Here is a 24,575-nt window from a genome sequence, read left to right as displayed (position 1 = left end):
TTGCCGGAGTGGAATTAATTAGACGGCCGCCGCTGCTGCCGCTACCACCACTGCCGCACCCTTCCGATGTATTTTTCAAAACAACCCTTTCCTTGACCTTACCGCCCATGCCCAAAATCCAGCTCAACTTTCTGGGAAGCTCAATTAAGTCTTTCCGTAAATAAAACACGCCGTATTTCCATTTCTATTAAGTTTTCTCTTATTAAATATTCGAGATAATTTATCAACGCAACCCTCCTCCCCCTATACGTTATACAGGAGCCCGCGAAATTAATTAACGATTGCTATATTTTGACTTTTAAATATAAAACTCGACCCACTGCTGTGCACATCGTGAAATACTAAAACGTAAATAAATACTCAAACGTTCTAAAAAATTTGTTGGTCTCCTTATTCGTGTATACATATATTTCATTATTATTATTCACAACAATTCTAGTGTCGCGCGCAAAAGTAAATGACTCGTACATTTTCGGCGATGAATTATTCATAAATTGTTCAGTGCTCACCCTAGACAAAGGTAAAAAGCCGACGAACCACAAGAATCTGGGTGAAATATTTCGTCACGATAGAGTCGACGGAAGAGAGGATGATGATGATGATGATGGTGAAAAATAATAACGACCCCTGAAGAAAATCCGGACGACCAAAAGAAGAAATGGCCCATGACTTTCACCGAGGCTTAAAGACCCGGAATATTATTATTTACCCCGTGGAGCTTAATGTTTTTCCACTTCGTCCCTCGTCACGAAGATCCATTGTTAAGTACTCGAGGCGTGTCTCACAAAAAGAAAAAAAACCACCCCGACAAGTGTAAAGATTTGTTTGACATGAAGAAGATCGCTATTTGTAACCGGTAAAAAAAAGCAAATTATATTATGGTTTTTCTCAACTCTATGGTTATTTAAAATTATTTTTTTTATCGCCACCTAAAAATTATTAAAAAAAATCTAAAAACCAATTAAAAATGATTTAATATTAATTATTAAAAAACGAAAAAACTATACATAATTATTTAAATTAAAATAATAATATGTGCGTCGTAAATATTACAAGACAAAATTTAAATATTCCTGCAGCTTATTGAATTAAATTAATTTATCAGAACACGTAGATTTATCATTATAACTACTGATGATATTATAGTTATATTATTAATTTGTTTAATACGATACAGTTATGTCACACCTATAACTTGTCTAGAACGCAAATAGAAATTCGCGAAATATTTGCAATTTTGGAAAATCACGTATTGTAGCGAGACTACGAGGAACGTGAAGCAATTTGTTCTGGATTTCTGAAACCGTGCAATGCACATACGCACAAGTATCATCTCGGTTTTGGCGCGGGTGAGGCCACAGTGGTAGCGGAAAATGTCTTTTGAAAAGCTCTCTTTGCAGGAAATGTAAACGCGACGCAAAGGACCACGTACACAAAAAGGTCGGCCGCCAACCAACCAACCCTTCGTCTTCTTATTCGTCTCCACACCACAGTGCGGCGGCCCGGAGGTATAAAGTTGTGCGTACAGAGCCGAAAAGGCCACCGGGCATCCGTTACGCGTTCGTAAGACGGGCAATGCGGCGGCGGCGGGGGCAAAACGCGTATAAGGTTAACCGCAAACGGAAGTTTACGTCTTGGCGGTGGACGACAAGTTCTGCGTGTGTATGTATGTATATAATGTATACGCGTATACATGAGTATGTGTGCATGTGTTTGGGTGTGTGTTTGTGAGTGTGTGTGTGTATGGGTGGGTGTACGCGCGCGCCTTTTCCCGTTTGATTTACGGATTCAAGTTTAAATTGCGATTGTATTCCATTCCGCCAAGACCGTATAGCCGCCGCCGGACCTTATACCCCCTCTTCACCGGTAGTGAGATGGACCGAGTGAGCGAGAGGGGACACGTGCTTTGTTTTGGGGAGACCGAGACTGAGACGACGACTACGACGACGACGACGACAACGTTAATGGTTTCGCCCGCTTCTCTCTGACCGACCTAAACTCTTGCTGTAGCTGAACACACACACACACACACACACACACATACAATACTTCTGCCCACTCCACCACCACCGCTCGGGGATCTTTATTCCAAACTTCGGTCCACCGCACGGTCCACCGGGTAGTAAGCTGTAGGGGTGGGGCGGGCACGCGCACGAGGTGGATGTCGACGACGACGACTTTCGGGTTAATTTGATAACGGCACATTAAAACTACATTTCCTGACCGACGGCTGGAAGAGACTGTGCGTACACTTCCTCCCTCGGCCGGTGGTAAGGATGCGGTTAAAGGGAGGAGGAGTCGAGGAGTGCAGGGGTTTCCTTTGGTATAATATGCGACGACGACGACGACGACGACGACGTCGTGCACGCCCGAAGAGATTACAATAATTGAAAACGTGTATATAATACGGTTTACCGTATATATATATACATATGCAGAGAAGTTCTTACTACTTTACGGCCGGTCGTACCATTACAATATAATACCGTCGCGGTAGAGTATAAATTATACATAAATATATGTATAATATATACATTACACGCAACGGTGTAATAATCGTTAACCGATGTTCGCGTTCGCGGACCATATAATAATATTGCTGTGACGTCACTCCTAGGCTGACTTAACATCCACGGCATTCCTCCGACCATGATCTTTATTCATTTTATTTATAATGTATATTGTAAAATCGAGTTCTGTCCCACTCTTCCCCAAGACATTTGCCTTATAACTGTAATATTAAATAAGTTTATGCTTGATTATATGAGTTTAATTTATAAGATTTATTTCGTTCACTTTACATAAAGGGCGCTTTCATCACTTTTCATATAACGAAAAAATGTTCAATAATATTTAAATAAACACAATGAATAAATTATCAATGACTTATATGACAATATATTTCATTTTATTCCTTTTATTAAACTTTATGACAATCGCTTCACGAAATGTCTACCTATATACTTGATTTACCATTATATTAGTTGGATTGCATTTTCAATCATAAATTATTGAAACAACACCTGTATGAAATAATAAACGTTCCTATATTATAATGCCAAATGCCCACGTATAATAATGACCAATTGAAAATAAATTCGCGTATACTAGTGGCCTGAATAGAAACCGATTACCGTCCACCGACCGTAAATTGTAAATATGCGTTACATTCATTTATTACGATATATGTATAGGTCATAGGACGCACACTTTAGGTGGATTAGAGACCATGTCGATACCTATAGATACCATATTGGAGTCAATCGTGGAAATGCACCATTTTTTGCGCCGCCTAACCTAAGTGGAGCGGAGTTTTTGTCTTTCGTTTGAGGCACATTGCGCGATAAACGAAATGAAACACAATAATGTTCAATAATACTGAAAATAATATTTTTTATAAGTTCTATTAAAAATCGTCACACGCGCAACGCAACGTGACGATATTTTACTTAAGTATCAGTTTGCTTGAATATTACCAAACCCATAAACATAGCACACCAGTGACGCAACCAGGATTTATTCAAGGGTCCAAAAACATGTATTTAACTACTATTTTTCTGTTCCTTTCCTAAGTACATACATACATTGTACTATATTTTATTATATTAAAAACAATAATTTAATATAAAAGATATCAATAAGTTTTAATGACAATGTCAGGGAATCTTTAAATATTAAAAAAAAAGAAGCACACATTATATTATGTATGTTATGTAAACACGATTCTAAGTAACGGTCGTATATAAAAATATAGTACCCTTTTTTTATATTATATATTTGACAATTGAATCGCTTTTGAATACTGTTGGTACTATTGCGATGGTCATCTGCAGCAATTACAGCGAGATTCGAACAGATATATATCGTAATCCCTCAAAATACTCATAAAGTCATACGATATTACAGAAATTATTGGGTAGGTACATTATTAAGAATACCCATCGTTTCTAAGACGCCATAACTAAATATTATGTTCTCGTGTTTTGTTAAAAACGTGAATATGACATAAAATCCGAGGTCTGTGTGTACAATATACATTTGGGAATTGGGGCCTCCATCAGGCGATGAACCACCGGCACCTATATGTATATATACACACACGGTAGTTTCGGCACTGATTCGGATGTATAGCTGCAGGAGTGCGTTGTATATACTTAAGGTCTCGACCCTCGTCGTCGGCAAAGTGGTATTACGGGGGTGTGAGGGAGGGGGGTGACACGCAAGAATCGAAGGGATCATTAATAATAATAATAATAATAATAATAGGTAGGTTTTCGTCGTACGCGCACGGCGGCCGCCGAGATTACATCTGTGTCCGATTTGTGCGGAATTATTATTATATTTTCGCGTTCAGGATTCGCGGACGGAGATTGAAAATAACCCGCACCGGACGTTTACGACGACGGCCTCGCACACGCACCGCGGCCATATATTATAATATATAATATTATATATTATTATATACTCTATTACCGCTGCCGCCGCCGTACGGATTGGCATGAACGGCAGGGCGTTTAACCGCGTTACGCGCATAAAACACAAAGTACACGGTATTACGTTTCTGAGAAACCTTGCGCATTGGAAGGTTACCAAAAAGAAAAATAAAAACCACATGTACACCGCACGAAATTTAATATTATATAGATGTGTGTATACCGTAGGAGAATATCGGCTCGGCCGCCTCCGCGCGCTCGATTAATAATAATAATTACGGATAATTATACTATTATTATCCGTAATGACGATATTTACGTTGTTTTACGATATTAAGTAGTATTGCTGTCATATTTCATCGTCCATAATATATAATTGGTATGCAATCTGCATCGTCATAACTCATAATATAGGTAGGTATAATACGCGCGGCTACGTAGTGGCGTAATTACAGCAGGGTAAAAAACATAGTGGGGCAAAACAATTTATTCAGCAAAAACGAAACCATAACAATATAATTGTTTGTCTTAACACAAGTCTTGCAACTTACTTTATGGCTTAGAAACAAATCACAGGTAACCCCCCCCCCCCCCTCTATCGTTAATTAATATTAAATAGGTTAGGTATTTATAGGTGTTCATAAAACAAAAATTTTAAAAAATAAGGTGTTATAACAGAAGAACCGTGAAATAAAATTATGTGAAATGTGTTGCGCATATACTTTCTGTTTTTAGAAGATTTGAAGATTTCTATTGTTGGCATATCTGGGGGTGGGGAGGGGAAATAATACCTTTACCTCTTGCAAAAATGTCAGGGGAGACAAGTGCCTTCCCTCGCCCACTCCCCACAATTATACCCCACTGCCACGACGGATCAGCGGCGGCGGGAGTGCTAATAATTACAATAACAAAATAATATTAATAATAATAATAATAATAATAAACAGCACAACGATAATCGATGCGACGACGACGACGGCGATGGCGGTGAAGACTGTGACGAGGCGGCGGGGGGGGAAATTCGTAATTTTTCTGGAACAAAAGTCAATTAAAAACGTCCTCGGTGTAACGGCCGCCCGCGCGTCATCTCGATCGTACAACAACGGCGGCGCGTGTATTATATTGTTGTGCGCGACTGTGTGCGGTGTGGTCGTGTGGTACATGTATATTGTATATAATATATATATATATAATATGTACACGGGGACGACGCCCGCCGCCGCGCGTGGTATAGCGCCGGAATTACTGAAGGCGCCGGACCGGCGGCGCACTTTGGCCTCAGCCGGATTACTTTTCTTTTCTTATTTATACATATATATATATATATATATATCTCGCAGTTTTTTGTTGCCCTCACAATTTCTTCTCTATACTCTTCACTTATTATTTTCTCTCCTTTCAAACGGAAAAAGGTTCTCTCGCTTTCCTCTTTATTTTCTTTTTCTTTCTCTTTTTTTCTATCTTTTTTTTTTACTGTACATAAGAAACGCACAAAGTATTATTCGGCGCATAAACTTGTTGGATTCGTACCCACACACACACACACACACACATCATACGCAACAACAACAACATCACCGATGTATCCACAGATGTATATGTACATTATATTTCGCGCTAGCCAACTTTTGATTAAAAACTTTCGGGATTTTTTTTTTTTTATCGCCGTAAAATACGAACAAGAAGAAGAGCTGTCGTATATGCGGTCAACAAAAACGCCTTGAGGGAGTATTATTCCAGTGGGACGAACCAGCGTTATATAATATGGCGCGGCAAGGTGTGTTACGACTACGAGATGGGGGGGGGGGGCATATAATGCGATTCGTACACTCAATTACAACTTATATATAATATGAACATATATTTTCAGTCTGAGAAGTTATATAGGGAGGTAATCGCATTGACTTTTTTAAACGTTGTGACCACCGATTACTTTCATTAAAACTATAATAATTTATTGTATTGAATTATCATCGAATTTTTAAAAAAAACTATACTAAGATCATTCACATACATATACAACTGACTCAAATTTATTTATAATAACTATTAATTATAGTCGTAATAGTAAATTAGGGTAGGTAATATGATTTTGGTACGTCGCTTTTTTGAGAAAATTTGTTAAACTTAGCATAGGGTTGTTCTCAGGGGTGGTTTCCATACGGTTCTATAATACGGTAGTATTTTGATAATTGACCAATTAGTAGTTTAGTATACTCTTCAAAAAAATAATGGGAACACCTCTCGTAGTTCTCCGTGGCTGAACTACAGAATTGTATGCATGCAATAACGGTCGACATTTCAGTTGGTTAGGTATATTCTAAATATATTTTAATTAAAAAAAAAAAAATAAAACAGAATAAGACGTGCGGCGAAAATTGTTTTGAAATACTGCAGTATTTGAACAAGTGCTCGTTTCTTATAACATGTTTTTTAATACCACCTACTTAAATAAATTATTTCGTAAGTTCGTAACGACTGCGGTGGATTTTATTTTACGGCCAAATTTATTGCCCCTAATAGACGGTCACGACGAGATCATTAAAAAAATTATTTAATTACTATAGTCATCATTGTCAGTGTAACAACCAGTCAAGCTCAATTTGCTTGTTAAAATTTAAATGAATTACGGCCGACGAGGATGAGGCGAAGGAAACGATCGCCGACGAAGCGTATGCGGCAGCGCGCGACGTCATGATGTCGAATACAATATCAATCACGTGCAGACATATTATAACAAGTCTGCCGCCGCCGTCGATATACAAATATTATTCGGTCAATTAAAGGTTAGGAAAGACGGTGTTTTTTTTTTATTATCTTGAGATTCTTCCAACCGTAGGTGCAATAAATAACAATCCCAACGGGTTTTTCGTCACGACATGAGCCACGCCTTTCCAGAGGTGACTGATGTACTTTAGGCTGTCGACTTTCGCGCGCGCGTTCATAACTGACTATCGCGCGACCACCGCGGTGAAACGACGCGCGTATATAATAATATAGCCGACTAATAATAGTGGACGCGTGCGCAGAAGAAGGGCATTTGGCAAGATCACAAAACCAGTAAAAAAATAAAAAAATAAAAAAATCTGCGAACGTTTTGCCGCACCTTATTAGAGCAGCGGGAGGAAAACCGTGGTGGACACGGAGAGCGCAGATAGAGACAGAGACGGAGAGACTTGCCAGAATGTCCTCCTATTAAGGATCGCTCGTAAATCTCCGACGGGCCCCGCCGTCCTACATATAATATAATACCGTCACCGTGCTGGACGTGAAATATTCAAATATAACCAGTTGCGATATATTACGCATATAATATACGATATTTGTAAATATATATATACTACATATTACATGTACTGCCATAATATATATACTACGCGTAGTACTCGCAGGGTAGAGTACATGATAAATGTATATATATTGTACGTATGTGAACATCCCGAGCCGATACTGCTACAGCGCACATATATAATCACTCAATCTTAACTGCAAATGGAATATAGGCACGCCATTCTATTACGACCATTTGTTTAACGTTTTTATCGTCTCGTCTACTACTCCGCGCAGCTATACTATAATAATAATGTACGTCGCGTCTTCGGTGCGCGCAAAATTATTGGCCCGGTCATGCCAAAAACCGGAACGACATTATTGTTCCGACGAGGAGGGATCGGCGGGTGGCGATAAAGGCTCGACGCGGGCGAAGGAAAAAAAGATACGCCTACCCGTCGGGCGTTTGGCAAAGGCTGACGCGGCGGCGACGACCGTTGTGTTGTCGCTGCAGCTATGTGCAACGGCGGCGGTAGCAGCAGTGGCAGCAGCCTCGGCCGGACTCGTTCGGACCGATAAAAATGATTTACGAAATCGACGCGGGACGGACGACCGGAATAATATGCGCTCTCTTGGCAGCGCACTCTTGATCCGGAAACTCTCGACTAAAAGCCCCGCCGCGACGGGGGTCTTAAAAATTAAATTTTTCCCCGTACACTGCAATATACTATATATAATGATATTATACTACAGAACGATCGTCGGGACTTTGACTTGCCGCGGTATGCACACGCGGCACTCGCACATATAATATTATACATTGGTATAAATGTACGGGGGGCGTATATATATATACTGCAGATCGTCGTGGCCACGATGACGACGGAAGAAGGGTCTTATCTGCCGATTCACCTCCGGTTACCGTTCCTCGCATATTATATATACACGTATAAGAGGAGCACCATTCAGGAACACGGTCACGGTATGGTCGCGGGGGATGATCGTTAAGCGAGCACGGAAGCCGTCAGACCCCTGCGCGGTGTATATAATATATATATATATACTGCAAATATACACGCAAGTGTTCCGCCTTGATTGTTTCGGCCGAGATTGACCGGCCCCCGCCGTAACGCGAGGATGGCGACTACGCACGGGTGGAGGTGCGTGCGGTGTCGTCGGCGGCGGTGTTAATGATGCTATTTTACACGCTCTCGCACCTAACCCGCGGGAAACGTTTACACGCGACTACGAAACGGTCCTTCTCCGATAACGGCGTGCGTGGATGGGGACGGTGGCGTGATGACCGCAACAACAGGACACGAAAACTGTTTCGATCGAGCGCCGTGTGTAACGAATGCGTCCCCGGGGACGGGGTGCGCGCAAAGGTTCAAGTCCGGACCGCGGAGAGATTTTGATTAAAAGTATGTGCGACGGGGGGGGGGGGGGGAGAGGAGTGTACGGTATATACGTATAATACGAGTATGATGTATAAAAATCTCCCAGCCCGCCGCCGCCGCTGCCGTTTATATATTTTATATATAAATGTACCCGACGAGAAAATTAAATAATAAAAAGAAAGCGATACTGCGAAAATGTTTAGCGTCGCGGCGGCTGATTCCCGGAGTTTGCGCCCGTAAAAGAAGAAAAAAGAGCGTATTTTTACTTATTTCTTTTTTGCTTATACATTTTTTTTTTTTTTTTATTACCGGCAATAAAATCGTGTCGGACGCGATAATCCTGCCGGAGAAGTAGAATCGCCGTGCGGTCGCGCGTTTATTTTTATGACGTCATCTTTGTCATTGGGGCCTAATGGAAAATTGGGCGTGGTCGGGTTTTTTTTCCCCGACGGTATATATCATGTATATAATATAATAATATCGTGTATAATACACGACGACGATGACAATAATCATAATAATAATAATAACAACAACAACTGCAACAACGCGGTCGCGCAATATACGACGCCAAAGGCGATGCGACGGTTAGGGGTGGATCCGCCGCCGCCGCCGTATATACTCCTCGTGGAGCTATATATATATTTTTGTAGCTGTTCACCTCAGTCCGAGCAGGAGATATATAATATAATATTATTTTATTCTCACGACGATTATTATACTGCTCGAAACGAATGATTGGATTGTTTTTATTAAATCTCGTACACGAAATATTATACGCTGCTATTAATATCAAGTATGTATCCATATATATGTAAGAACGTTTTATTATTTGTACGCAAGTAGTTTCGACTCTTACGATAGGTTAAACTTTACGATGCGTACACACTTTCGATTTAAACTTGACATTTTTGGTCTTTTTTACGGCCAAAAAAAGAATGTATTATTTTAATTTTGTTTTTACTAATTTCTACGTCAACTTTGTCATCACATAAACTTTAAATATATACATTCGAGAAACACTAGGAAGATTTCGTCAAGGGACTGGAGAGAGTTTTAGAGTGGTTTGATAAAACAAAATAAAAAACGTTAATCGCTGCGGAACTGTGTTGCCCTTTGTCCTTCGAAACGTCTAAGTACTTCAGTCATTTTATTAATCGCTGCTCATTTAAACGTCGACTTTTAATTAGCCGTAAACTTCGGATAAAATGATCCACCTATACAGAGTATATAAGAGACAGAGAACACCCGCCCGGGTCTTAAACTTTCTGAAGTATACACTTTGACTTCTGGAGATAATAATTCACTTGGAGAGCACTGACTTTTCCAGGGGGGTTAAAGAGGTTAAAAAACCTTTCACCCGCCACTTAATTGCAAAGCATTAATATCGAAAGGAGTTTTTTGGAACTATAATTTATAAATTATACGGAATTATTAAACGGTAAAAGCGCAGTCCTTACCTTTGTCACAGTCCTTGATCACCGTCTCCCCTTCTTCATCGTCTTTAACAGCAGCTGCACCGTCGTCTTCGTCATTTATCGTCATATCCTCTTCGTCGTCTCTACTCGTACAGTCTTCGTTTGCAGACTATAAAAATCAAATACAACGTTTAGTTTTGAACATTATGATTTAAAACTCTAATTTTACTTAACTCTAATATATAAATAATTATGATGTTTTCTTTTAAGTTTTAACGATGATTTTATACATCATGGTCGGCATTGGTATTTATATGCCAAAATATGTATAAATTAAACAATAACGAAGTATTTAATTTGGATTGTGGAAACCCGCATACAACTCTAATGTGTACCTATATGATAAAACTACTTAACGAAAACTCTTAAGTAAAAATGATCGTTAATTTACCCTACACATTCGATTTCAATTTATTTGGGTGTAATAAATATGTATTTTATTACTGTTTACTTATTTAAGAACATTATATTACTTAGGGTCTTTAAGAGGGTTAGGGTGTAATTTCCTGGTTCTTAATAGAAATATTAACTTTACGAGTATAGTGTAAATATTTAAATGTTTACGGTTGTGTTTTTAAGAAATATATAGCAATTCGCCAGATTAATTTACGCTAATAATTAGAGTAACGTCCATTTTTCAATTTCACTATCTGGACAAAAAAGTTCTTCTTTTCATAAATAAAACTGATAACATTATACTCAATTATATACTTAAATTATTCGTACTCTCGTGGATCATAATATTGTATACATCTTTCATAACTGTATGTATATATGTTTGGACTATAGGAGTATGAAAAATAACATTTGTGTAAAAAAGGCTCATGTATATTATAAATTATCAAGTGACTATCGGAAATCTTTAAAAAAAAAAAGATTTTCAAATCTTACCGTAGAAGAATCTTTAGTATCATCTGTCGTCTGACAACGACTGTCGATGAACTGTCGTTTTGTGTTGGTACCCACCGACAGCAGTGGTTGATGGTTGTGATTGGTGTCCGGGTTGATGATGGTTTCGTCATCTTGTTCCACACACAGAGTCATATCCTGTTGGGGGTCTACGATGTCACAGTCTGCTTCCACTGGGGAAAAATAATGAGAAAAATTGCGTAAGTTTATATATGTATATTGTACATAATAATATATATTGTGTGTGCGTATACTGTGTATATATATTATATGGAGAAGAGCATAGAAAAACGAAAAGGAAAACTAATCTTTAATCATCTCGAAACACTTTTATAGGTTATTACTCGAAAACGGTTCAGATAAATAGCTCCGATACCCGGTTAGGGGTAGCGGTGCATTGGCGGCGGACGCAATAAAAAGGAAAAGCGAAATCGTCGTTCGATATAGTCGTCGTCGTCGTCGTCGTGCTTTAACTATATACTACGGACATAAATCATATTTTAAATTAGTAACGGAGACGAATGGAGAGGGACGGGAATTTATGAGCCTTTTCATCGCGAGGTCCACCTTGGACGTATATCCCTCCTCCCCCGATCGCTGCCGACCGGAGCGGCCCGAAAACTCTTTTGGTACATTAAGTTAAGTGACCCTCACCGCGACGACTGCTATAATGCTATACTGTACACAGGGCTCGTCCGTCGTTTTGGCGACGATATTTCATACACTTTAGTGTGTTTCCTCGTTATAAATATATATATATGATGTGCGTCGACGAAACGACATATTATGTTACGGAGAGAAGAGGGGCTGCACATTTATCCACGGGCCGCCGGGTAGTTGCACAGCGCGTATATAACCTTATCGCCGTATATACATATAATATTTTATATTGTATTATGTACACATTGTATACGCTGCAGTATACACACCCCCTCCGGCTATATGTTAGCACCGTCGATATTACTGCGCGTACTAAATAGTAAATAATGCAGTATAATATTATTATTATTATAAATAGGTACCATTTTGATTGTTTTCGACTCTATATGGCTTTTTTGTTCCTAATATAATATATGTATTATTATTATTATTATTATTTCACTGCGCTGCGCGGCGAAGGCAAATGTCGTCGTTTCGTGCACGCGACATGTGCCGCTGATGAGCATAGTAATTAAGTCCGGTAGGTATTGAAAGGGTTCCCCCTTTATTCCGCGCGCGCTCTACCCACGGGCGCGGTTTGAAACGGCGGCCGCGGTGGCCGATCGGGAATGGGTGAGGTGAGGAGGGCTCCCGTCGAATTAGCAATCATGTCAATCCATCCGAAACCAATCAACCCCATGCGCCGTTGTTTTTCTTCTCCACCCGCGCGCACACATACGCACTAATGACACTGCACGACACGCCAGATGGCTTCCCCCGGCTTGCACCCCCACCCCCATTACCTCCCCCCCCCCTGACACAGCTACTCATCGCCATCATCTGGCAACCGTTTTTATCCAAACGCGAACCATATATATCGTACGAGCCCGATACCTTACAAAAGGTGACCTTTTCAGCTACGACTGAAGGCAGATACACGATACGGACGCGACGAGCGCGCGTGACCTGACATGAATTTTATACGACAATATCGTAGTGTCACTGATATAATAATAAAACAACTTTTACGCGCGTATATGATGTTGTGTGTATAATGTATATACAACATAAAATCGTACGGTATTATACGCGTACTACTGGGTGGTGACACCGGCGGGAGGGGGTGATATGTGCAGATGGGGAGGGGCTGCGAAAAAATAAATTCGAAAATAAAAAAAGTTCCCGATTTGACATCATTTGACGTGATATTTCTGCACACGCTCGAAAGTTGTCCTGCCGGGTATTTGACATTAGGTCGGCATTGTGCGCGAGTTAGATTCGGACGCGAATTTATAATAATATATAAATATATACATATGCGATAGAGTTATATGTGCTGCTGCAGTGTCGTATAAGGCAGGCGTGATTGTCGGCCGGGCAATGGGGTAAGAGCAGAGGGTCGACTGCGAAAACTTTCCTTTAGAATACAATATATAAATACAAAAAAGTAGTTTGGGGGGGTACATCGTTTGTTGTGTCGCATTTTTTTTTTAGTTTTACGCCCTCCACACCGATCGAACAGTGCGTATATTATATACACACATACATATACGTATATATAATAATATGCTAAAATAAAATAGTAAAAAGAACAATGCGCTCGACGGCGTACACGCACAATACAATATATCATCTCATATATATATAAAAATACATATTATATACATATATCTACCTCTACGTGTAAAAATCCGAATTCCGACCACGGACAATGGCCGGTCCAGTATTATAATATTATTGTTTTGGGTGTATATACATTATATATTTAAAATTCGCGTTATATATGTGTACATGTACGTTTTGGGAAAACATATAGTTTGTCGTAAAACTATATACATATACTACGACGAGACTGCTCCTCGTCTGTAGAACGACAAAATAAAATAACGTGTGACGCCGCTCGCTAATCGGGCGGGATGAGTGCGTACCAAAAAAAAAAAAAAAAGAATAAAAACTGGGCACAAATTAAGTCTCACCCCCCTCGCCACTCCCCCCATCACTCGCGACCGATGAAAAATCGCTCCGCCGGGTCAAAACACGCGTGTACAATAACGTATAACGTCCGTCCGTCGCCGTTTGTTTCGGTAGTGTTTTTTTTTTCGAAATTTATTCGTTCGCCGCCGCGCCGCACACACGCGCATTTATATTATTATATAAATAATTACACGTGATGTTTACGTGCGCGGGCTCGTTGTTATAATAATATTATTGTGTCACTGTATTGCTGCATAGTTGTGCGGCGTGTATACGTGTGCCGTATATAACGACGATAATAAATTTTAAATAAAAAAACCGCACCCTTTATGTTCGGATGAACGTTTCGCGACGATATCGCCGGCACGCTGTAAAACGTTCGAAACGCGGACAAAAATTAAAACGAATACGTGTGGAGAATGTGTAAACCGGGGAAAACGCGGACGGACGGACAGACGCGCGCGGCGATATAGATTTGAATTATCGCGATCGGTTGCACGCCGCTCCGCCGTAACACGCGAGGGCACATGAACTTTATGTAAAGTATATATTATTATTATAACCAGCGGTGGATGTAAATTGCGGCCTGAAATTGTAAAATTGCACTCCATTATTGTGTAGATTACCGCAGACAGGTAGTAAAATTAGTGCATGTGGGATGGCATCATATATTTAACGTCGATTGGTACACATTGTATATAAATAGGTATATATAATATCATGTCTGTCGCCCAATAAAAAGCTTTTACAAGCTATTTAGCTTTTCGTATTACCTTTTAGAATTTATTACCTATAAACCTATAGACTCAATATTTTTTTTTAAATCACCACCTTAGAAACTATAATGACTCCTAGAGTCTAGACCAGTGATTGCCCACGTTAACCATACTGCCCCCTTGTTGGCTTTTTTAATTTTGAAGGGAGCGTTTTACTTAGGGGGTCGCTAAGGGGGACCTTATATTATATTTATATTTATATTTTTAGTAGATTTAGTATACAAAAATAAAAATTGTTTAAAGGGTTTGGTTTTTTACTTTAATTGAGTGGCAGATCATAAAAATGAAACGATAATTATTTTTAATTTGTCCCGGTGGTTGGGGGGTGTGATAAGTAGGTATCACGAAAAATGGCTTCTTAAAAAGATTTTGGTTTAACACTCATAAAATATTAAAATAATAATACATTTAATTACAATTTTTTTCTCTATTATTTACATCAGTATTTTTTGACTACTTATATTATAATACACAATATGATGTTTATATAGCGGCCACCTCAATAATGTATCGATTTGGATGAATGGTTATCGATTACGTAAATTTATTATAATTATTAAATAATATGATCTTGAATATACTTTATTGAATGAAAAATTTCTTTTCAGTCACTCCTCCCACCGCGACACTATAATTATATTACATCAATGTACGCACTACTGCATAGTATTAGTTATAACTATGAGTAAATATAAGAAGTAATATTACAATAATAGACGCCAACATCGGTATACCTACATACGCATAAACGTATAAATACGGTTCACTAAGATAAACACTGCAGAAATCGAAGTCAACTACAGCAATATATAATTTAAAGAAAGCAGTTCCAAAAGAATTTTGGATATTTGTTTGGACTCGGTGCGTCTTGGCGGTGTATCGCACTCTTACAAAACTCACATATTATTATTATTATTATTATTATACCGATATAAATTATAGCGATAACAATAATAATTATTATTGTTATTATTATTATACACATTTGTGTGCGGCGACGAAGGCGGACGCGGAGTGCCCGATTCGCGATAAATCCTATAATATTCTTCTCTCTCCCATCTCGGTTTGTGCGTTTAATATAATATATAGAACGGCGGGTGTGTATTGCAACACTTATAATAATCGCCGCAAACGGATTTCGGCTTTCAGCGGAATGAAAAGCGAATCGGCGAAGAATCGCGTGTGTGGGGGGAGCGAGTGCGCGTGTATCATCATCTCGGCGTATATAGGAAGGAAAAAATGTCACGGGGACCGATGGCGGTAATAACGTTTTTCGCGGGACGAATAGTGTGCGGCGGCTTTGAGGACCCGTCCCCGTCGTGGCCTACATGTGAACGTGTGTTATATATTATTATATTATATTATACTATATAAACGAGGAGGACAAGCGTGCCGGCGCATCGGACCTACAGATTTTCTCCGAACCAATATCGTTATTGCTACTCGCACGTTATTATCCGTCGTCATCGCACATAATAATAATATATTATATACACATATTATTATTATACTTTGGAAAGGGCTTGCGACAGAAAAACCAATTTGTGTTTGAACGCGCGAGCGTATACGGTCAGGTGCTTAGCGTCCGCGACGACGTAATGCGACATCGGTTCCGGAATTTAATAATAATATAATAATATATTATTTCATAAATTTTATTATCTTTCTGGCGATGACTGATGGTGTCAATGAAATCGTTATCCCCGCGAAAGTCGTAAACAAGCTGACAGAACCGTTTTACGACACAAGCGCTTTTCATCACGCTAATACCTACCTATATATAAAAATATATTATGCACGTTTTAATATCGACTTTCCTGGAAGAAACGTATAATGTGTATATTTTTGATTTTTGATTATTGTTTTTATTGCTATGTAACCTATGCATAATGCAAGTTTATCGAAATCGCATGTAACATAATATCCGTGGCAGATCTATAATCGTGACACTGTCTACAGTTTTTCGTTTCAAATATTATCAACGTCGCACATAATATTGTATAAAATAAAGTATTTTATAACCATTGATATTATATACGACGTAGTCAACTGTATCGAGTTAAACTTTAAAATTAGTTATATATACAAGATGAGCTAATCGAGTTTTCCGAACCTCCCTGATTTGTTATTCAAGGTACCTACTTAATAATTTATCCGGCAGGAGAACACTTAAATTTAATCAAATACTTAACATTTATAGCAATTAAGAGAGCTGCAGCAACAGGAGGCGCGCCTTAAGGGAGAATAAGAGTGAGCGGTGTGTATATATATGCACACACAGCCGCCGTCGTTTTTCCGAAACGTTCACTCGGTAGCGTTCAGTATACATATACATCATATACAACGGCAGCTATACGATATAGCCGCGTTAACATCTCTACATATTTTGACTAACTGTATAGCTTAAAAATATTAATGCATTTTTGCTGGAGTTTCTACTCGCAAGTATTTAATTAATTTGAACTACGCATTATATTTTTCGGCCGCCATAAGGTCTCTGCCCTGCTCGGGGCAAAAAACGGCGAGCGCGGATTCCGTCAAGTCTTGAGAAATTCATTTTTCGAAAACGAGTTTGTTGTCGGCAGGACAGCGGCATTCCCCTTAAAACACCGCCGTCGTTCATATTTTAACGTCGGAAAACGGAATTATAATCATTTGTTACACGTGCTTGCACGGCTCCAAGATTGCACCACGTTACTATGTAATAATATAGTCGCCACACCATAATAATTATAAAACGAGAAAGTGCATCTCGCGTGGCGGCAAGATATGATAGAAGAGATTGAAACTCGGACGATAAAACAAAAATCGGCGAATTCAATGATTTGAGGGGATGAGTCCCGATTTGTACGCGCCAAGACGTCGTTCTCGGTGGCGGAACGCGCGCGTGGGTACTTAAACGACACAAATCCTTCTCAGTAGGGAGGAGTCGGTGACGAGTGAAATCACTCGGCGAGTACGGTCCGGTTCCGGAGGACGCTGCACGTCGTATACATACGAAGGGCTGCGGCGTGGGATGGGTTTCCGGACGTGTGTATTTATATGTATATAACTCGCAGCGGGACGCACGGGGAAGAAACGAATAAAAATGTATTTTTTTTCAAAAGGAACGCGCGGACGGATCGGTATCGCTGGGTCGGCCCCCGGTTCAGCGGGAGGGCGTCCGGAGGTCGGCGGGGAGGGAGGATGCCAGAGGAGAGGAGCGGTGGCGGTATACGCGAGACACGCGTATATACGCGCGGCCGACAGGAGGTCGTTTTTAAGTGGATTACTGTTCCCGCCGACGACTCGGCCGGGAAAAAGCGAGCGTGCGATAATTTGACGGACGGCGTCGGGGATTATCCAGCGATGCGAAATATCCGGGCGAAAAAAAAACGGCAGCGGCGGGAAAAGTCAAAAAGAGACCGCGCGCGTGCATTAACGTGATTAACAACAACGGCGGCGGAGGTGGCGGAAAGAAAAACCTGCGCCGGACCGCCTCTCCACCGCTGACGCTGCGTAGTCATAATATATAAACGTATATTATAATAATAATATATAATATACGAGAAATCGAATTCAGAGCCCATCAATAATATATATATATATATATATATATATACGGTAATTCGATTGTGTATGTATACAGTGTGCGAGTGAGTGCGTGTGCGATACGTATTTTTACGGGAGAATAATGCGTGAGTGTACGTTTTTTACTTGTCGAATTTCCGATATTCCGGAGAATATATAATATGGATATACGGATGCGCGCAGTGTGCACGTCACAGTATAAATCGAGCGCGGATACTATCGTTTTATGACCGAGCGGCGGTATGAGCGGCGCATTATATTTATATATATGTATATCGATGACTGAGAGAAAGGAATGGCTGGATAGAGAGATGTATAGAGTGAGATGGGAAAAAAATCTATTACCGAGCCACGTGGCCGCCGGGTGACGGAAATCCGACGAAAATCGAAGGTTAATTATCATAACAATGGGACTGTACGGCACGAGGGCGTGTCATATATATTGTCATTGTGTATAATAGTGAGAAACGCGCCCGAGCAGATATATATATATAAGTATATAAGTATATTTATACACCGTAAGCGACGTGTGTCATTGTGTGCGAGCGCTCTTCTTTTTTCGGGTGGAAACATCACATACATGCGAACTGTGACGGCGGCGAGCGGGGGAAAAGGGCGGAAAAAGGTGTATATATATAACGTGAAATTCGGACGGGATGTGTCATCCGGATGCCGGAAACGCGCCGAAAGTCCTGCGGATTTTGGCTCGGGACAATATGCGCGTGGACCGAAGAAGAAAAAGAAAGCGCATAGGGCCTTTTTTCTCCTTTATATGTATAATAATATATATACAACTTTCGCGCGCCCGTCTACGTACTCGCGCACACTCACGCTCGCATCACACAACCGGCCCGGATACAACAATAACACTAGAGCCGCGACTGGCATATATATACACACGGGCGGAGGATTTCCAACACGATGTATATGTATAATATAATAATAATAATAATAATACCGACGATTGCGAGGACGGATATAATATACGATTTTTTTGACCGAATAATATAGCTCTGCGGACGCTCATTGTGCGGCGCTCTCGATTTTTCGGAAGAAGAACTCGCGACGATCGACAAAAACGGCATTAAATTTATGAAGCTAATCCCTGTTTATTTATTTTTTTTTTGCCAAATCCGTCGTCGTCGTTATAAAATTATTATTATTATTATTGTATCATATTTTATACTATATGCGTATATACTGCATGCGAGCGCGTATCGAGAAACGATGCGAAAAGTGAAAAAATATATGTAATACGTATATTGCGACAAACGGAAAGAGGCAAAAAAAATAAAAATAAATACATATTATGGTAATACGAATCGGGGAGCGTCGACGACGGTACGATGCATATACATACATAATAATAATATATACTCAGGCCGGGACGAAGAAATAATAAATCGACGAGATCTTCGCCGCGCGCGCACACATTCAACCGTGAGATATTGAAACGAGTATAATTTCTATCGCTCCGTCTCCCCCTCGGCCACCTCTGCGCCTACTGTACACCGCCCGTCCACCCCCTGCGTTCGCAGTTTTCCGTAAATTATTTTAATAATATCAAATGTAGCGTGCGCGCGTATACTCCTTTCGGAAGTCGTTGGGACGTGAATAAATTCGTAAAAGAGGAAGTTAACGCCGTTTTATAGTACCGTTATTATTATTATTACTATTATTATTATCATTATTATTAGCTGCACTTTGTGCGTCGCTATATGATGTATAATACACGGTGTACAGTCGCGGCTATACGCGTGGGTTTACAGGCGATATGGGTGGAGGAGGATGAGGAGGACGCGCGTAATTTTTTTCCAAAAAAATTTCCTCTTACGAGAGGTGAGCGCACCACCCACACACTATATGTAATGTTTAAAATATATGTGTATCCTATAGCGAGTGCAGTGCGAGTACGCGCGTATACTATAAGTCTATACACGCTATATTATATACACCATCAAGACGGCGCACCGCGGGAGGAGGACAAAAATCCGAATTTTATTACTCCGGCGACGGCGATGGAGGCGGGTTATTCTTTTCTTTTTTTTGTCTTTTTTTTTTTAATGTTCGGCACTCGAGAAAACAAATCGTTTCGGATTCCGGAAAAGTGCCCTTTTAACCGGGGACCGGATGAGTAATGATGTCTAGGAGGGACAAAAACGCGCTATAGGTCGTGTATATGCGCGCGGACGAGTTGTGTTTTTTTTCTCTTCCTTATAGTTTCTTTTTTTTTAAGCGAACGAAATAATAATAATAATGTGTATACATGAAGAAAGAATACAATTTTCTAGAGCATTACACCTGTCCGTCAACGGGAAGGACAGCGATATATATGTATATATGCGCGTGAATAAATGGTGTGGCGCGCGCATTAAACTCTTTGTATATGCTAATGAACTATTCGCGTGCGTATAAACTGCACAGTGACTACAACATATACACTGCTGCAGACCCCGTGAACACGTGTAAACGAAAATCAGTCAGCGAAAAATATATACGACAAAACGACGACGACGCGTTATACATAATATTATATGCCAACTTATAATGTATATATATATATATATTTAATAGTTCGCATGTACTTATATATTATGTTTTTCGAGCGTAAGAACGTGCAACAAAGCGACAGACTTAGTATTTGCTGTCTGCCGCAGGAGAAGTCTTAATCAATAACTATTATTATAGGCCATGAGGGCTTATAATGTTATTACATGTACCTACTTTACCTATAATATCGAATTTTTTTATAAGTCTTGGAGAGGGTATCTAAGGGGCAAGGGCAATTATATTTTAGGTATATATTAAATATATTGAAGTATACTGCTCCTTGAGAAGACTGTGGCATAGCGAGGAGGGTGTTTTGAATATTTAACCACCCCTTTCCACAAACTAGCTTCAGATTTCCAAAAAATCATTGTTGTCATTTGTGTCTATTTCATATTTGATATTGTAAAAATGAAGATTGATGACTACCATGGAGAGTGTGTAAAGCCCCCTTCACGAGCCATATTTAAATATAAAAACTTAAGACACCCCCCCCCCCCCCTGACTACACCTCTGAGTATTAGGGGTAAATGAAATTAAACAAATTAACCGTACCTAACTCATTGCAAATATCAAACGAATCCCGCGACAAGAAGAAACTGAGAGAGCACGGATATTGTTAACTTTTGATATTAATAGGAATAAAGACTGACTATAGGTACCTACTCCATAATAATATCAAAAACACCGAAAATTTAAAGAAAATTTTAAAAGTAAATATTTAGCTCACGCAGTATAAATACAAACAAATTGTTCGAACACAAACTTAAATTGCAAATGCTGGTAGGCAGGAATGTAAAAATCCGAAAATTATTGTGTTTCTTTCATAACGTGTGCAGTAATATTATATGTGGTGAGATAAAATACGATTATAGCATGGTTGGGAAACGAGGAGGTATACTATACCTACGTCGTCAACCTGCCACATGGCACGTGACGGTGGAAGTCAGCGTTTTCGATTAGGTATTACTATTCCTTAGGACGCACTTTTACCGAAATCATAACAGAGGAGTGTCATTATAATAATTATTAACATAACATTATTATGATCGAATAGGTATACTGCTGTAGTGTTTATTTCTCCGTGTACGCGTTTATTTTTCGCGTTATCTGCATACGGCTCCCGGCGGCTTCCTGTCCGCCGCCCACGACGACGTCACATAATCTATAGGTACACTATCGTGATTAGTGACTTTACTTTTATAGAAATGCGACTGCACACGCGCGCGCGACTAATGGTATGCGATTATATACCCATCTGGTCCACAGGTCCCAACACGCAAGCAGCCGCGTGTCTGCCGACGACGACCATCACTGCTGCACGCGTGGACAACACAAAATTATTTTTAAAAAAAATTGTAACTTGCGCACGGTAACGATAATAATATTATACGAATATATTATAGCGGAGGCGGCGGCGGCGGCGCCGCGATAATAATACTGTATAATGCGTATTAATGTATTATTATAATATTAATATAATACGGACACTACCTATACAAGAAGGGAATTCGCGGGCAATCGCTGTGGAAATTATCGATTTAAAACTCAAAAATATATCCTGAACGTCATATTATTATTATTATTATTATTATTATTATTATTATTGCTGAAGTTGAATCGCATCGCATTATTAAAAATGCAGTACAGAGTTCGAGATGTATATCTGCAGACCGTGTTTTTATATCTCTATTTTCTGTAATGTGTTAGATTGTAAATATTTTTAAACGTTTTCAATCGTTAAAATTAAAATTATATAAAATTCTCGTTGATGAAATTTCAATCGCTTTTTATATTTATTTAATTTTATGTTATTATTTCATATTTGTATGAAGGTACGGCGGTGCATCCGTGTTTTTAACTCCGCATACTATAATAGGTTGACTTTTTGTGATTTGTGAGCAGTACCGGCTACTATTGGTTAAATTTGATCTACTCTGTCCGCTATTTGATATTTTGATCTTTAAAGGTTAGGGGATGTTCGATTTTCGACATTTTAATAATAGGTATACAGTAACAAACCGTACACACTATACGCACCGTACACCGGTATACTGCACCGGTGCGCCACACGGTCGGGTAGTCGAGCTCGAATTAGATTAAACGTATAATATACTACCTACTATACGCACATTATAATATAATATTATACTGTATAATTATTAAATCCGCGCGTTAACCGAGTCGTATGATAATATTACATACATAACATAATGGTATATATCGTAGGCGCGTACGTATATGCGTATGGAGGACGACTGCAGAGGTGTATTAATTAATTATTATACACGTCGCCGCCACCATAATAATAATAATAATAATAATATGTATGCGAGTGTGGTGCACATATAGTACGGAAATGCTTGATACACGCGGCGGGCACGACATCGCGCGTGGTATACCTAATATTCACGTGTGCATTATGATATATACATATTATACACACCTAATACTCACGTGTACGGTATACGTTATATGTATATATATATATATTATATACGCACACACCAACTGTCCCATCCCGTTTGCGACCCTCTTGTTGCGTGCAGTTGTCGCCGCCGCAAAGGATTATAACACGTCGCCGGCCGGGTGTGCCCCGAAAGTCACCGTCGTCGTGTTAGTCGTTATTATTATATTATATTATATTATGTGCGCTCGGTACGACGATAATATAAAGTAACAATACCCTGATGATGTGACGTCGCCGCCGTCGTTGCCGTCAATATAAACGTTTTAATGAATTTTTTTTTACACGCACGTGCTCGTATTAATCAAAAAAATTTTGTTTGCGTGTAAGCAGTCGATAAGACGACAATCTGTTTTAACTATATATGTATAAATCATCCGGAATAATCACATTACATGTATGCATGGATTACGGGCGTTAATTGTTGGATGATTTTTATTTTTATTATATATACCTACGGTGTATATGCATCATAATAATATTATTTTATCGCAGCACGGTCAAAGCCGCTTTGTAACCAATCGTGACCCAATTCTATTATTTTCGTAAAGATAGAGAGATACACAACAACTATACGCATCACGCACGCACGTAGCTCACACTCGTCCGCCGCATTTGTATGATGTATATAAAAACAATTTGATACGAATCAGTTTACCGTTAATTTACAATGTTATACTAGCCGAAAACGTGGGTCGAAACAACCCTGATTTAAAGGGTCGTGCTGTGGGGATTCAGATAATGCCCTTTGTCGAGGGGCCGATCAATTGTAATTTATCAGCGGTGGTAAATACAATTCATACTCATGAAAAGTGTACGTTTCGATATTCGATATTCTCAATCGAGCATTTTAATTGGATTTAGTCTTAACTATATAGGTACCCACTATTGTTATAAGATCGTGTTAAATGTACCTAAACGTTATTTCATAATTATTTCGTTATACACTTATACAATATAAGTAGACATATATACGTAATATAAAGTATATACTATATATAACCTATATGAGATAGTTATTTATAAATTATAACTAATGATATGACACTATAACGATACCTAATTATATATAATAATAAATTAATTATTATTTATTATTAACTCGTATGAGACAT

General features: G+C 39.3%; 1 protein-coding gene across 1 annotated transcript in view; it reads right to left on the bottom strand.

Annotated features, from left to right (window-relative positions):
• LOC132942384 (zinc finger protein 1) overlaps positions 1 to 24,575 on the bottom strand; it is a 181,483-nt gene that overhangs the window by 69,343 nt on the left and 87,565 nt on the right. The window contains exons 2-3 of the mRNA XM_061010707.1: positions 11,470 to 11,660; positions 10,561 to 10,687 (exon numbers count right to left, since the gene is read on the bottom strand). Coding sequence (XP_060866690.1) covers positions 10,561 to 10,687; positions 11,470 to 11,660 — 318 coding nt within the window. The remainder of the gene's footprint in view (positions 1 to 10,560; positions 10,688 to 11,469; positions 11,661 to 24,575) is intronic.

This window comes from Metopolophium dirhodum, chromosome 4 (assembly GCF_019925205.1).
Source record: "Metopolophium dirhodum isolate CAU chromosome 4, ASM1992520v1, whole genome shotgun sequence".
NCBI classification, from domain to species: Eukaryota; Metazoa; Arthropoda; class Insecta; order Hemiptera; family Aphididae; genus Metopolophium; species Metopolophium dirhodum.
This window is presented reverse-complemented; position numbering and strand designations above follow the sequence as displayed.